The sequence below is a fragment of the Hydra vulgaris genome, chromosome 11, assembly GCF_038396675.1.
Source record: "Hydra vulgaris chromosome 11, alternate assembly HydraT2T_AEP".
In the NCBI taxonomy this organism is placed as follows: Eukaryota; Metazoa; Cnidaria; class Hydrozoa; order Anthoathecata; family Hydridae; genus Hydra; species Hydra vulgaris.
In genome coordinates this window covers 9,684,014-9,701,677 of record NC_088930.1, presented here as the reverse complement: position 1 = coordinate 9,701,677, position 17,664 = coordinate 9,684,014, and the positions used below count along the sequence as shown (strand labels likewise).

The window sequence follows — 17,664 nt, the reverse complement described above, 5'->3', positions numbered from 1 at the left end:
CTCTGCTTAGAAGTAAGTATCAGACCTTTTATTCAGTTTCTGACATCCTTAAGAGACTAGACTACTAGAGACAAGAGAGTACCCAATACCTAATAGTTAATACATATTAAGTATTTTAGTAATGCACAGGACACAAGATTACAAGATGTTAATGTTGTTGAATAATATTGATTGAGATAAATAATTGCCAATATAATAATAGGATTGTTTATAACATAATAATAACACAATTTTTAATGAAATATACACATATTCGTAATTTTACGAGCTACAAAAATGCGCAAACTATGGCCGTTTAATCGTGCATTATTCGGTATTTTGCCGAATATTTATTTTTTCATGCATGTAGCCGTACTAGTTGGGTCTATTATCACGTGTATTGTTGTTGTTCAGAAGTGCTATAAATAAATGTTGTGTGCGTTCTACAACGAGTTATCAGATATCAACTATTATTGTACTTTTATTAATATTTAATAACAGTCGTCAGTCATGAGGCAATGTTATTTATTTTCAGTACTCACTGTTCTGTAGTTTTTTGTAGTCTACTAGTTACTAATTTACAGCTCAGTAATTTGTTATTACATTAGTACTTATTACGTATCGTATCGTAATTTGTATTATATCATTTATATTTTGTTATTAAACTGTTAATATTTTAAACTTTACCTATTAAAAATGTCTCAAAGTTGGACAAGTTTTACCAAAGGTATTGAAGAACACAACAAGCAGTTAGTTTTTTGCAATGCCTGTGGAAAATCATTCAAAACTTCAGGCAGTACAGGTAAATTATAATAAAAATGAAAAGATTTTATTCTAGAAATCTAAAACAATAATTTAAATATCTATAATATAGGTATGTGACTTTTATTTATTTTATTTAGTAATTATTAATTACCATTTGCACGTATATTAAATAAAAGCAACAACTTACTGATGTTAAATCATTGATTGTGGAGTTGGGTTTAGGACCTCCTAATAATTTTGATTAAAAACCCATGTTATATATTATCTATATTACAAGATGGGACATACATATACATTTTAAAAATAACTTGAAAAAATGAAAAAAATACATTAATTGATTAGAAAAATCAATAAAATAAACTTTAACACCTTTGGTCAAAATAATGCTCAGCACTAATGGGTATACCACTAGAGGTGCTGGCCACTGGCGGATGTTGCGATTGAATGATGATCTCACTTTCAGGGGCATGCATTTCTGTTGTTTCTGCCGCCTTAAACTCCCACTCCTCAAATACATTCCTATTCACTGGCCATATTCTAGTTTTTTCATATCCATTAACTGCTGTTGCGAGGCTGGCAGTGCGCAGATTGGCCTTCTCAAATATAGAATTTATTTGGAATTCTGTGACGATTCGCCCAGGATGTGAGCAGAGCCACATCTGAATCTCGGAGTCATAATAAGTAGATAACTTCATAAATGCAACATCCAGAGGTTGCATTATGTGAGTGCAGTGCGGTGGGAGACAGATAATTGTTATAAAATGTTGTCTAGCCAAATTAATGCCTCTAAATTCTTGGTATGTGAGGCATGACTATTTAATATAAGTAAAGCAGGGCTTTCCTGACTAGGCTTTACACATTCAATGAAATGTCTGAGCCATTGAGTAAACAATTCAAGTTGAATCCAGCCAGTCTTATGACAGGCATAAGTAGATCCTGCTGGTGCGCCGTCCATTAACTCCATTTTCATGCGCTGCCGAGGAAAAATAAACATAGGTGGAATATATGTCCCAGATGCACTCATGCAAAGTATTGTAGTAACCAACCGTCCTCTTTCAGCTGAACAAAGGATGCCAACTTGTTATATTCCCTTGCAGTGGTAATGCCCTTTTCATCCACATTAAAAATTTGATGAGGTTTAAATTTCTTCTCATCGATTTCCTTTTCCAAAAGATCAAAAAATTTGCCCACATTTACTTTGTTAAATGCTGTAGCTTTTGCAATGAAAGTGGATTCTGGGGTTCTTATAGATAAGTGTGAATGTCGTCTTAAAAACGATGCTAGCCAGTCTTTTTCTTTTGCAGAGTTAAAACGGTTGGGAATACCGTTAATTTTTGCAAGCTGAAAAGCCAGTCTACGGACATCTAAGCTGGTAAGACCAAAAAGCCTGGCTTCCATTTCTACTATGTAATCAGCCAGATCTGACTCAAATTTGGAAGAGAAAATGGGTTTTCGTCCAAGTGGGAGACTGGTCAATTCTTATACTGGATGATCTTTTTTTTTTTCTATTTATAGTTTATTTTGTCATTTTCATAATAAGTTATTTACAAAATATTTTGAGTTAAGATATGACCGGAGCAGGCAGAAGACAAAAGTCTTATCATCTAGCCCCGTTGTATCGTTTACACTATCATATATCTATCAAAAATTTTTACAATATCAATAAAATAATATAAATACTCTTAAATAAACATTTTACATTTTTTTATACATAAAAAAAAATATTTATACAATCATAAAAATATATATGTATATAAAAAAAAAAAAATACAAATTTAGATAAATAAGCAAAAAAAAATTAATGTTTTACTTTTAATCAAACGAAAGAAAAGTTAAGAATTGAAAAAGAAGATATTAAAAATAAAATAGAATTTGAGATATGTCATAATCAAATAACTGTTTTTTTTAAATAACTTTGAAAGTTTGAAGTGAAATTAAAGTTTTACTTTCAATTGGAACGAATGAGTTCCACAAATGTGGCCCTCGGTATGGTATTGAGAAATTTGACTGTTTAATAAGGTTTTTGGTACCTGATAGTTATGCAATGAATGCTTTGTTTGATATTTATGATTTATAATAACAAAAAGGTCGTCAAAAATATTTGGCAGCATACAATATTTAAATCTAAACATGAATAAAAGAATACTGCAGATATTTAATGGATAAACATTAAGCACTCCAAGCTCTTTAAGCAGTGGATTGGCACTGGTGTATTTATTAGCATTTAATATAAGGCGGCTTGCTTGTTTTTGTTTATTTAAGATACGCTTTAATTTTGATGGATAAATGCTGGCCCACGCAATATTACAATAACTGATATAGCTATGGATAAACGAAAAGTAGATAAGTTTTAAGCAGTTTTTATCCAACATATGTCTTGTCTTGTACATAAATCTATTACTCTTTGAAATTTTATTTTCTATTAAATTAATGTGGTCTTTCCAACTTATTTGTTCGTCAAGTAAAACGCCTAAAAATTTAATGAAGAATGTCCATTGTAAATTAGTTTTTTCTATTGAATTATTTGGGAGTTTTAGGGGCAAAGTTTCAGATTTGGAGGATTTAGAAAAAATAATATATTTGCTTTTAGTTTTATTTAGAGAGAGTTTTTTGGCTTTCAACCATTCATTGAGGTTGTCAAGCTCACGATTCATAGTGATAAAGATTGACTCTATGCTTGAGTGGGTATAAAAAACCTGAGTGTCGTAAGCAAAAAGATTGAAATTTAATACACTAGAAGATAAGTAAATATCGTTTATATAGATAATAAATAATAAAGGCCCTAGAATAGATCCCAGTGGAACTCCGCAAGAAATGTTTTCTAGTTTTGTACAGGTTTTGTCATAAGATACACATTGTTTGCGATTATTAAGATAGGAAAAAAACCATTTATAATTATTATTTTTGACACAATAATTTCTGAGTTTGTAAAGAAGAATAGTATGGTCCACAGTATCGAAGGCCTTTGAGAGGTCGATAAAAACCCCAAGAGTACATTGGTTGTTTTCAAATCCGTTTAAAATTTCTTTAACTATATTTAATTACTACATGTTCTGTCGAGTGCCCTTTTCTAAATCCGTACTGATTATTATTAAGCAATTTATGTTTTATAAAATAATTGTATAGCCTATTATGCATTATCTCTCTAGAATTTTAGAAAAACATGGAAGTATTGAGATAGGTCTATAATTAGATAATTTAGAAATATCACCGTCTTTAAAAATTGGAACTACTCTTGCTAGTTTTAAGAGGTCAGGAAAAATACTTTTATTAAATGAAAGATTAAAAATAGTTAGTAAGGGGTTTTCAATAATATCAAAAACTTCTTTAACAACCCCTGGGCTTATGTCATCAAGTCCTGAGCTTTTGTTTGGTTTTAATATATTAAAAGCAAACCGAAGTTCATCAGGATATACTTCAAGCTCATCCATCCCACAGTCCTCTTCTTTAATATATGATTTAAAATTTTTATTTCCGGGAGTTATTTTATTTGCTAGGTTTTGACCGGCGTTTATAAAAAAATTATTAAAACTCTCAGCAATAATTTTCCGCTCATTAACTACTGTTCTTTCATCTTCAGTGTATACATATTTTGGTAAAGTATTACCATGATCTTGTTTATTTTTTCCTATCACTTCCTTTATTATATCCCAAGTTTTTTTGTTATTACCAATATTATTTTGTAGTGATTTTGAGAAATAATTTTTTTTAGCTTTCTTTTTCAGGTTTTCAAACAGGTTTTTTTTTAAATTTAATTTTTTTTTTCGTTTTGAAAAGTTTTATTTTTTAAGAATTTTTCATATAGTCTTTGTTTTTTCTTTGAATATTTAATAAGCCCTTTTGTAATCCAGGGACTTTGCAGGTTTTTAAGCTTAGTTTTTATTTCCTTCATCGGAAACGCTTTTTGTAAGCATTAATGAACTCATTGTAAAAAAAAATCATAAGCTATATTAACATCTTTGCAATTATTGAGTTGTTTCCAGTTTCGTTACATTTTACCTTGCGTTCCAGAGTTGACCGAAGGACACTGAAGACTTGGCTGGCTTTTAGATAGCCCATTTCTTTTTTTCTAACGGCATTAATAACTGCAAGTCATAACTTCTGCTGAGCACTCGGCATCTAAAAAAATCACCAAAAAAAAAGAGTGAGAATTTTTATACGTTTTATTTCCTAGAATTTTAAACCTCTTAAGGGTTTATAAAATAAAAACATATAAATTTAGTTTTTAAAAAAGAGTTGAACACATAAGAGTCTATTTTCAATGTGCTATTCCTGCCCAGTAGGCACAACGACGTGACAAAAACGTGAATTTCACGTTATTTTGGCACGTTACATTTAGGTGACTTTTGGTCCCCGTGAAATGACCAATTCACGTGATTTATGGACGTGTTTTTCACGTTACTTTTGGCACGTGATATTTAGGTAACTCTTTGGTCCCCATGAACTGTCTAAAAGACGTGCTTTTTACGTTAATTTTGGCACGTAATATTTAAGTAATAACTATGCTTTATAAAAACGAAATGTTTGGATTCGTGTAAAGAAAAAAAATTCATCGTCGAGGAAATATTTAATACGTATTAAATTATATGGTTTTATTAGTCAGTATATTAGTTCTTGACATAAACATTTTGATTTTGTAATAAAATCTGCACTTATGTTAAAATATCCTCCTTATATCCAATAAGTAATAAGTACAAAGTCACAGATCTGCAACTTACGTAGAGCACGCTTTGATCCACAAAGAGCGCACTTCAAACTTAATCTAACGAATCAATCGATATATTCTCCCATAAAAGCACGCTTCAAACATAATCTAACGAATCAGTCGATATTTTCTCCTATAAGAGTACGCATCAAACTTTATCTAATGAATCAGATTTAGCTGAAAAGAAACGAATAAAATCTTAAATAATAATATGATTATTTAATAATTATCTTAAATCACAAACTTTTAAAACAAATCTTACTTAGTAAGTTGCCAACCATTTTGGTAACAAGATTTTCTTCTATTTAAAAAATTTGGAAAATTGTTTGCGGAAAATATCCTGAAAAAATTCAGAATATTTTCCCCCTAATTTTTCCCTTAATTTTGCATTCAGCCAAGTTGATGACAACAATATATACTTTAAATTGCATGTATGGAAAACTTTTCGGATATTTGGAAAAAGATAAATTTCAGAAAAGTATCCGGTATTCCGGAAAAATCCAAAAAAAATAATTCCTGAAACTAAATTATAAAAAATAGTAAATAAAAGAAAGAATATCTTTCCAAGTTTCTAATCATAGGTTTTTATTGAGAACAAAAAAAGTTTAAATATACACAATATTTTGGCAACGTAACTTTCATGCTTCAATCTAGTAAGATTGTAACCTGGACGAGGTCACCTAAAATATACATGATTGAAACGTGATGAAGGAAACTGGGTAAGAGCATGCATCAAACTTTTTATAATGAATAAGTCGATATTTTCTCCAATAATAGCTAGCGACACCAAAGTTAGCTAAAAAGAAACATTTAAAAACTTAAATAATAATATGATTATTAAATAATTATCTTAAATCACATATTTTTAACACAAGTTTTACATGGTGAGTCGCCAACTGTTTTGGCAACAAGATTTTCTGGTGTTCCTATTTCTTTGATCTAAATCATGAAACAATTTTTTAAAAAAGCAATGCTATATTTGAGAAAAACTTGCTTTACATATTGGAAGGTCGTCAACATTGAAAGATAAGTATAATGCAGTTTCAAATACAATAGGATCATAATCATCTCATCAATGTTCAATGTTTTCCCCATTTGTGGGGAAAACATTGAACAAATCCGCGTTAATAACCTGTTTTATATTGTACATAATAACAATAGCAATAAAAGTCATATAATATATACAATAATAATTTCATAAATACAATTCAAATATATATATTAATCATATAATATTTAAATAATATAAAAAAATGAAATAAATTAGTATTAACCTTTTTTAACAAGTAAAGCACAAGATCAAGATGTCATATATTACAAAAAGATAAAGTATATAATAATAATATATGCATATATCAATAATAAATAACATAACACATTTGTTTATTGATATTATCTTGGATAAATGCTTTAACCTTGTTGATAAAAACCAAATAATAGAAGAAAATCTATTTTTGGTTTTTATCTAATCGACTCTTGAGCAATAATGTATGCAGAAGTTCTACAGACATTATTATTGCTCAAGAATCAATAATAAGTTCTGCTAGAACTTATAATTTGCCCATGTAGTTACTTAATTTGATATTATTTTCGTTATAACGTAACTTATTTTGTACTAAATTATGTAAGCAAAATGGACAAATTCGCCAGTCTAAAATATTATATCATAAAGTAGTGGCAAATAGGGACGCTTGGTACTAATTTATTTAACTTAATTTGATGTAATTTGGATATTAGATAATACAACTTAAAATACATTGGACTATTTAGTTCTGTTTTAAATGGATTGCGTTATAAGATATTATATAGACCAATTTTTTTTTTTAATTATGATTAAACTACAATAAAAATTATATCATCATAACAGTAAAATAATTATAACTAATATAATGAATACAAAAACTAAACTATAAAAAAATAAATAATATAATAAAATATATTATTTCATATTTCTTATCACAGATTTTTATTAAGAATAAAAAAGTTCCGTTAGACGCGATATTTTGGCACGTAACTTTCACGTAACTTTCACGTAAAATAGTAACCTGGACGAAGTCAACTAAAATACACGTGATTGAAACGTGAATAAAACGTTGCGTGCCTACTAGGTGAATGCAACCCCAATCAAAGGTGTATGAAAGAAAAAATATCTAAAAATGATAAAGTTTTTTTAGCGTAAAAAGAAATTTGAAAAATTAAAAAATTTATCAGTATGACTAATAATATGACTTAAGGAAGTTGTTAGTGTCTATATAATTAATGCACTTTAAAATTCTGAACTCCTGTAACAAATTCGATGTTATGTAAGGTTCACTGGTGAAAACTTGCAAGACTTTTTTTAGACGCAAATAATTCGAAAGAGAACAACTTATACTTGCCGAAGTCCCCTCCTGACATTAGACTCCCCAATAGGCACGCAACGTTTTATTCACGTTTCAATCACGTGTATTTTAGGTGACTTCGTCCAGGTTACTATTTTACGTGAAAGTTACGTGAAAATTACGTGCCAAAATATCTTAACTTATTTTATTCTCAATAAAAAAGCTGGCAAAAGAAATGTGAAATAATATTTTTTATTATATTAATTATTTTTTTATGGTATAGTTTTTATATACAATATAGTAGTTATAATTATTTACTGTTTCTAATCTAATGTTTAAAGATGTCAAAAAGCACCCAGATTTTTTTTTTGAATTTATTAAAGTAATAATTTTGGATTAAATAAGTTTTTTCTCGTTCCCCGAAAAAATTGTTTTTATGACTTAAAACGTTTTTGTATACATCGATTCATTTAATTATTAAATAAGCTACATGGACAAATTATAAGTTCTACTTCTGCATACATTATTGCTCAAGAGTCGTTTAGATAAAAACCAAAAATAAATTTTCTTTCTTTATTTGGTTTTTATCAACAAGGTTAAAGAATTTATCCAAGATAATATCAATAAATAAATGTGTTATGTTATTTATTATTGATATATGTATATATTATTATTAAATACTTTATCTTTTTGTAATATATAACATCTTGATCTGGTGCTTTACTTGTTAAAAAAGGTTAGTTCTTATTTATTTCATTTTTTTATATTATTTAAATATTATATGATTAATATATATATATTTGAATTATATTAAATTATTATTATATATATATATATATATTATATGACTTTTATTGCTATTGTTATTATGTACAATATAAAGCAGGTTATTAACGCGGATTTGTTCGATGTTTTCCCCACAAAAAGAGGATTGCGATGCTATTGTATTTGAAACTGCATTATACATATCTTTCAATGTTGACGACCTTCCAATATGTAAAGCAAGTTTCTCTCAAGTATGGCATTCCTTTTTTAAAGATTGTTTTATGATTTAGATCAAAGAAATAGCAGCACCGGAAAATCTTGTTGCCAAAACAGTTGATGACTCACCATGTAAGATTTGTGTTAAAAATTTGTAATTTAAGATGATTATTTAATAATCATATTATTATTTAAGTTTTTAAATGTTTCTTTTTAGCTAAATTTGGTGTCGCGAGCTATTATTGGAGAAAATATTGACTTATTCATTAGATAAAGTTTGATGCGTGCTCTTACCTAGTTTCCTTCATCACGTTTCACTCATGTATATTTTAGGTGACCTTGTCCAGGTGACAATTTTACTTGATTGAAAACGAAAGTTACGTTGCCAAAATATTGTGTATTTTGGAGCTTTTTTTATTCACAATAAAAACCTGTGATTAGAAACTTGGAAAGATATTCTTTATTTTATTTACTTTTTTTTATAAATAAGATTCAGGGATTATTTTATTCGGGATACTCCGGGAATACCAGATATTTTTCTGAAATTTATCTTTTTCCAAATATCCAAAAAGTTTTCCATACATACAACTTAAAGTATATATTATTCATATAATTGTTTTTATGTTATTTTAGTCATGATTCATACAAAAATTAAGAAAAGTTTTTAAAAAATTGAGAAATAACTTGACTGAATGCAAAATTAAGGGAAAAATGAGGGGAAAAATATTCTGAATTTTTTTCAGGATATTTTCCGCAAACAATTTTCCGGATTTTTTAAATATAATGATTATATGAAATATGTAGTTTACATATTTATTATTGTAATTACTTTTTATTTTACTTTTATAACAATATAATTATTTTGCATTGTAGTTTTATAATAATTAATTAAAAAAGTATCAGGGCGTAAGATATCTTATAACGTCGCAATGCATTTTTGACAAAAAATAAAATCTCACATTTTAAGGTTATGGCAGATAATTCTCATATTGCAACACGCAAAAGATCAAACTCTACTACAAGGTATACTTTTTTTTCTACCCTATTGTATATTATTTTAGACTGTCAAATTTGTTGATGTAATTAATTTAATAATAAATAAGTTATTAGAACTTATTTAATATTAAATTTATTAAGCTACATGACAAATGATAAGTTCTGCATAAAATATTATTGACTAGAAAGACCCAATGGTATTGTTATGTTGTTGCCTAGGAATATCATTTTGTAGTAAGACCCAATAACCTTTTTAACTTTTAAAGTTTGAGAAATTTCACTTTTCCCTCTCTTCCTCTTCTTTTGTGATCGCACCCTGTAGCAAGAATTTAATTTAGTTCATATATTGTTGGAGAATGCAACTTGATTCTGAGTTGAATTTTCAGCACTCTGTATTTATTGGTGACCTAATTTGACAATACTTTATTATACATATTTTTAGTTTTATTCTTAATATATTATATATAATTAGCGGTAGATGAAGCTCCTTAGCCGTGGTGAATGTTTCCACAGCAAAAGGAGCCTTAAGGTGAAAATCTCACCATGGGTAAGAAAAATCATGATATAAAATCCCCACTATAATGTTGTATGGTTATGTGGTAACTATTACATTTTTATAAATTGTTTTAATATTTTTGTGTGCATTCTAAAATGACATTTAATGCTGTTCAAAACTTTGTAGATTACTCATTTAAAGCAACTTCGTGGGCTGTCACCTTTGCATCTAGTGAGTTAATGTATGAACATGTTAATGCAGAAACAGATGCAAATATAAGAAGATGGAAAACAAAGAAAACAAATTATCATGTTATCACATAATACACAGATGTTATCACATAAGTTGAGTACAGGTCTTTTTCTAATCACGCCATAAGTTATTAACATTATATATAGATATAGATATATCTATAGATAGATATTAGATATAGATATATATAGATAAATAGTATTTTTCTAAACTTGTATTTTTTATTTTGTAATTCTATTTTTTTAATCATCTATCGACTTTTTTGTTTATCTTTTTTTATTAAATCTTTATATTTTAGCAATCAGAGTATAAAATTAGAAGGCAAATGACTTTTTTTTATTTTTTTACACTGTACGTAGTAATGTTTTCTTAACATTATTTTAGTTGATTTAGATAAAAGAAAACAAATACCAACACTAGAAAGACTTGTTGCCAAAATAATTGGCAACTCACCAAGTAAGATTTGTTTTAAAAGTTTGTGATTTAAGATAATTATTAAATAATTATATTATTATTTAAGATTTTATTCGTTTCTTTTCAGCTAAATTTGATTCATTAGATAAAGTTTGATCCGTGCTCTTATAGGACAAAATGTCGACTGATTCGTTAGATTATGTTTAAAGTGTGCTTTTATGGGAGAATATATCGACTGATTCGTTAGACTAAGTTTGAAGTGTGTTCTTTGTGAATTGAAGCGTGCTCTTTGTAAGTTGCAGATCTACGACTTTGTACTTATTACTTATTAGATATAAGAAGGATAGTTTAACAAAAGTGCAGCTTTTATTACAAATTCAAAATGTTTATGTCAAGATCTAATATACTGACTAATAAAACCATGTAATTTAATACGTATTAAATATTTCCTCGACGATGAATTTTTTTTCTTTACACGAATTCAAACATTTCGTTTTTATAAAGCATAGTTATTACTTAAATATTACGTGCCAAAATTAACGTAAAAAGCACGTCTTTTAGACAGTTCATGGGGACCAAAAAGTCACCTAAATATCACGTGCCAAAAGTAACGTGAAAAACACGTCCATAAATCACGTGAATTGGTCATTTCATGGGGACCAAAAAGTCACCTAATTGTCACTTGCCAAAATAACGTGTAAATCACGTTTTTGTCACATCGCTGTGCCTACTGGGTCGTTTCCAATTCAACAAATATTTTATAGCACTGACCTATAAGTAGATAATAGGGGTATCCCATATTACCCACTATCCCATATTACCCAACTTTCCCCTATATATATATATATATATATATATATATATATATATATATATATATATATATATATATATATATATATATATATATATATATATATATATATTAAAAAATACATATACATACATATATACATATATATATATATATATATATATATATATATATATATATATATATATATATATATATATATATATATATATATATATATATATATATATATATATATATATATATATATATATATATATGTATGTATATATATATATATATATATTTGTTAAACAATTAAAAATATATATAGTTAATATATAAAATATATAAAAAATAATAAAATAAATTGTAAAGAAAAGTAATTAAAAATAACAATAAAAACTTTTAAAAACAATATTTTATAAATGGACTAAAAAATAAAAAATTAAAAAGAAAATAAACTTATTTAAAACAACATTTTAAATATGGACTAAAAAGTAAAAATTAAAAAATATATAAAAAAACACTTTTTAAAAACAACATTTTAAAATTATTGGATCAAAAAGAAAAAAACAAACCGTCAAGTATTATTACAGTAATTAATATATGGTGTAAAGTTGGTAATTATTATCTTATTTTTAGTTACGGATAATTGCCAATTATATTAGATTTACTATAAATAGCGCTGTTTTCGTAATAAGAATATATAAACAAGTTATAAAAAAGGGTGTTGAGTCAATCTTCCTTAGTCGGTTGAAAAAAAAGAAAAATTCACAACACAAACTGGCGACCCAACCCGGAATACTGGAATCTACTAAATACTCAACAAGCTATCAACTGACGTAAGGAATCAAAGATTACAATATAATTCAAAATGCCTCCAAATCAACGTGAAGATCCAATTACTACACTTCAAGGAAATTAGAACTAACATTAAATAAAAGTTAAGCGACTTGGTCTGGAAGTACGCATATCATTGAACAATAACGATCCCAGCAAACAAGCTTTCATCGGACCGTGATGCGTAAAGCTGCTGCAGGCATGCTGATGCTGGGCCTTAATGCGGCTTACCGCCGTTGCTAAAACGCTGAAGGTCCTCAATGCTATTTTTTTGTTGGCTGGCCGCTGCCGGCTAAAGAGCGGCAAATCGCTTAGTTACCAAAGCCTTTTTTGAAATGGCATTCCAGCATCGGTAAGTACATCGCAGTACGCTGTAGTTTTACCAACATAAAGTCAGAGCAGTACACTGTGGTTCAAAACAAACTCCGTAGTTCAAAACAAGCCTTTACAGTCTAGTCAATTTAAAAATGGGCTATCCTGGACAAAACTTGAAAAAAGTGTAATTTCATCTTCTTTAACATATCCAAAATCCACCAAAAACTATTATGGATAAAAAAAGTTATGAACAATTTTATTGATCTCTCTTTGTAGAAAATTTTCACGAAAATCAACAAAAATTCGAAGGGTTTACTGCCAAAAAGTTGTAATAACTCGCTAAAAAAATGAGCGATTCCTATAACATTATGGACAAATTTAATTTGACGTTTACAAACTATAAAAATTTAAAATATTATTAACTTTGAAAAATGCTGATATCAGCATTTATTACTTTAAAACCAAAGCACGCAAAAAATGCGCCAAAAAAAATTATTTTAAATAATATATTTTGTGCACATTGTAAATTGTTGAGCCGTATGTTGATGTTGTTAATTATTATTTTCAAAGGATGTTTTAAGTTTAAATATTTTAATAGATATAGTTCAAATAAAAATATAAAATGTTGAACACATTTAAAGAAACTTTTTTGCTTAGCAAAGAACGTGAACCTGCTGATCAAGTGAATAATGTCGGAAAGATAGGTACCAATACCTTAATTCATTATTCAAATGTACGCAGCAATAAAATTCTTGAAGAAGAACTGAAAGAAAGGAAAACGGTGATAGTTCATGTGGCATGCAGGCGTGGTTATACAAACTCAATTGGAAAAATGTTAAAATATCAAGCGGAATGCCCTAAAATTAAAAGATTGCGTTCTGTAAGTTGTTTTCTTATTTACTTAATCTTGTGCTTGTGTCATTGTGCCATACACTCTATTATATCTATGTATGTACGAGAATGATTTTTTTTGCAGAAAACAGTTATTCTGATTTTTTTGATATTTTTCAACTGTTTTTAATAAGCAAAACATAAGTCAAGTTTGACAAAATTTGTTTATAATTTATAATTATAATTTAGACCGACACAATCAACTGGAAGCAATGCTGCTTCGTTTGCGGCAACCTAGCATTACCCGATCCTAAACATCGTGATTGTAAAGCCGTAATACAAGTGCGCACAAAAAAACTTAAACAATGTACGCTTAAGGTTTGTGAAGGAAGAAAAGACAAATGGACACTTGATGTAAAATCTTGTTTAATTTGCTGTGTTGATCTGGTTGCGAGTGATTCTATCAAGCTATTTTTAACTAACAGGGAGTATGTTTTAATTCAAATATATTTGAATTGATTTCTTTCCTCTTGTATAATTTGTGCTGTTGTTAATAAGCGATTACCAAATACAGAAAATGTAATGTAATGATAAATTCTGACTGAACTTTATTTCATGTGTATTTTAATGTTTCATATTCTTCTTAAAAATATCTTAATCTATTTTCAGGTCAAATTTGAATGAAACAGAAAAGCCTGGTCGCAAAGAAAATTCAACAATGGCGGAAAACTTTGAAAGGATTTGTGAGTGGTTTGAGAGTCAAATGGTTCCTGTGACAACTTCTGAATTGCACAATAAAATGGAAGAGCTAGCAAATTCTGAAGAGATTTATTAGAAGAATTTATTAGAGAAAATTAGAAGAAAAATATAAAGATGACATAATTATTAGCCAAACTGAAGGAAAACCCAATTTATCAAAACTAAGACGGAGAGTAAGGACGCAAACAAAGAAGTAATTATCATCAAAACTGCGGCTAAGTTGATAAAAGTAGAAATTTTTAAATCTTAATTCAATACAGAGAATTACCCATCTAAATACGATATTGAGCATCATAAAGAAAGTTTGCGCCAATTGGTTTGCCTCTTTATGAAACAAATTACATTAGATAAACTACAACAATCTTTTATCAGTCAAACTGTAACAAAAGCTATTCGATCGTGATGTTATGTGTTGCCTTTGCCTTCGGATTAGGAATAAAACTTGACCAAAAGTTTGGATCGAAATGGTTGACAAATAAATTTATTTAAACTAGGATTTTGCATAAGCCCATTACAAATAACACGTTTCAAACACTCACTGCCGGTGAGAACCGGGCGCAGTGGAACGGATTTATGCAACTTCATAATGGTAAAAGTCATCCCGAAAAAAGTTAGATATTCATAGCGCCTATTACTAATTTAAACCCTAAAGGTAAAATTGACACTTCTTCCCTAGAAAAAATGTATCAAAATCTGGTCCAAGGAAATTTGGATTTCGAAGACATAAACAATTCATGATATTCATATGAGCGCCGAACGTCCGCAAAATTTTATATCCGCCATGATGGGTGGCAAAAATATGTAAACAAAAGTAAAAATAGTAAAAAGCTGTTGCGCACCATACTGTGGAAACAGAAAAGTTAAAGGTCGCACAATTTCTTTTCATAGGTTTCCGAAAGAAGTAGAGCGAAGGAGGTTATGGATTGCTTTCTTAAAGAGAAAGATTTTGCCGAATTTGGAGTTTGCTTACATTTGCGGTGAACATTTTATTACTGGTAAGTCAAGTCTTTTTGTATGAATTTATTAAATGTTAAATACATTAACACATGAGCACTTATAAATTTACATATAAATACATGCATATATAGGTATATATATTTATATACAACAATATATATATTTATTTATTTTTTATAATAAACATATATATGTTTATTTTTTAGGAAGAAAAAATGATGATAAAAATCATGTTGACTTTGTTCCTTCCATTAAAAATGTTAACAGAAACAATAAAGGTATACCTATTGAATTTAATGACATGTCATGTCATTCATCAAGGAAAATATATTCAGAAAGATCAAATCGTTTAAAGAAGAGGAATGCTGAAAAAGTGCTTATTGAAGAAAATAGTATTAACAGTTGTTTTCAAGAAGAAATTGTTGAAGAATCCGAAACTATCAAAATTATAAGAGAGTTAAGAGAAGAAAACGAGAAGTTTAAAAATTCAATTAAAAAACTAAAAGAAGACAGTAAAGCAGAAATTGAACTTCTTCAAAAGGAAAATATGAAATCTAAATATATTATACAAAAATTAAAAAATGTAAATACTGCACTCGTCAAGAAAAACAAAAAATTGAAAAATCAAATTGATGAGGCTACTTTTAAACTAATAAAAGACAAAAAGAAAGTTCAATTTTATACAGGTCTTCCTGATATACATGTTTTTAAACATGTTTTTAACTTAATTGAAAACTACGTGCCAGCTAATAATGCTTCAACTATGACAAAGTTGCAAGAATTTTGTATTGTTTTAATGAAACTGCGTCTTAATTTGCTGGAACAAGATATAGCGTATAGATTTGGGATAAGTCAACCAACCGTATCACGAATCTTTGAAAAATGGCTTCTTGTAATGGCACGCAGACTATCCTTTTTAATAAAGTGGCCAGAGAGAGATATATTAAGGAGAACAATGCCAACTTGTTTACGAGAATTTTTTCCTAAATGTATTGTTATTATTGACTGTTTTGAGATTTTTATTGAAAAACCAAAAGATCTGACAGCTAGAGCTCAAACTTTTTCTAAATATAAGCACCATAATACTGTTAAAGTTTTAATTGGCATTACTCCACAAGGCTCAATATCATTTGTTTCAGAAGCTTGGGGTGGAAGAGTATCTGACGTTTATATTACAGAAAATTCTGGAATATTAAATAATTTACTTATTGGAGATCAGGTGTTAGCAGACAGAGGTTTTACAATTGCAGATTCCGTTGGTTTATATTGTGCAGAATTAAAACTTCCTGCTTTTACACGAGGAAAGTCTCAGTTATCTCAAATAGAAGTTGATTGGACTCGAGAGATTGCCCGTGTACGAATACACGTTGAACGTTTAATTGGGCTCTTAAGAAATAAATACACAATTTTGCAAGGAATACTTCCTAATAAACTAATCAGTCGAACAGATGATGGAATATGTAAACTAAATGATATTTTAACTGTTTGTTCTGCTTTATGTAACCTTTGTTGTGGAGTAGTCCCTATTGATTGACTTTTATTTTAATATATAAAAAAATACATAAAAAATACTCTCTTTGATTTCACCGCAAGTACATATTGTTTCAAAATTGTTACTTTGTTTTAATTCCCCAATATTTACAAAAGTATTATGATTTCTAGAATACCATTTAGCAAGGAGTTCAGGCAATATCGCTAAGATAAAAAAATCTCTTGCTTTGTTTAAGTTTTCAGTGAGGAATTCTTTATCAACATAAATTTTTTCAATTAGACTAGCTTCACCATTATACACAATAAAATAACAAATCGGAATATTTGAAATTAACATTTGTAGCTGAACTTGATAATAGTATTGATGATTTCTTTTTAAATAGTGTTTTCCATCCTTTATTTCCATGCAAAACTCTTTATCATTATTTGCCAGTTCAAACGCATATCTTTTTGTGCATTTAAATGGACATTTTATCTCAACTATGTATTCATGAGAACAGCATGTACATTTCATAATACCATCAGGAGTTGCTCCAAGGTATGGCCATCTGGCTGTTCTAAGCAATCCACAATCAAAAATTTCAACATTTTTGTGAGTTGTTAATAGATGCAATTTTAAATAATTTTTTGCTACAATTTCATTATCACAACCATACTTTGTTGCTTTGGTAATAAATTTATTTTGTGATGGATAACATATTTGCATTATTAAATTTTTAGAAGGCATGGCTATATTTGAATGACAACAAGCTTTAAATTTACTAGC

The 17,664-nt window shown here is 28.1% G+C and overlaps 2 protein-coding genes across 5 annotated transcripts; one reads left to right on the top strand and one right to left on the bottom strand.

The window, feature by feature from the left end:
* The first annotated feature begins 377 nt into the window (after positions 1–377).
* Positions 378–17,034, top strand: LOC136087390 (uncharacterized). Of its 4 annotated transcripts, XM_065810034.1 has the most exons (10): positions 388–781; positions 8,826–8,883; positions 8,969–9,098; positions 9,719–9,774; positions 10,430–10,951; positions 11,037–11,200; positions 13,518–13,740; positions 13,941–14,179; positions 14,361–15,445; positions 15,614–17,034. In XM_065810034.1, exon 10 carries the CDS (start codon positions 15,709–15,711, stop codon positions 16,939–16,941), a length of 1,233 nt encoding a protein of 410 aa, XP_065666106.1. In that variant the 5' UTR covers positions 388–781; positions 8,826–8,883; positions 8,969–9,098; positions 9,719–9,774; positions 10,430–10,951; positions 11,037–11,200; positions 13,518–13,740; positions 13,941–14,179; positions 14,361–15,445; positions 15,614–15,708; the 3' UTR covers positions 16,942–17,034. The 4 variants fall into 4 exon arrangements, with proteins under 4 accessions (XP_065666109.1, XP_065666106.1, XP_065666108.1 ...); XM_065810037.1 differs by lacking the exon at positions 15,614–17,034 and having other exon boundaries at positions 378–781; positions 14,361–15,446; XM_065810036.1 differs by lacking the exon at positions 11,037–11,200.
* On the bottom strand, positions 3,882–6,623 carry LOC136086832 (uncharacterized). Its single transcript, XM_065809325.1, has 4 exons — positions 6,582–6,623; positions 6,331–6,388; positions 6,166–6,245; positions 3,882–4,382 (listed from the first exon to the last, which is right to left on the bottom strand). The coding sequence occupies exons 1-4, from the start codon at positions 6,621–6,623 to the stop codon at positions 3,882–3,884; spliced, it is 681 nt and encodes a 226-aa protein (XP_065665397.1).
* Positions 17,035–17,664: the final 630 nt, after the last annotated feature.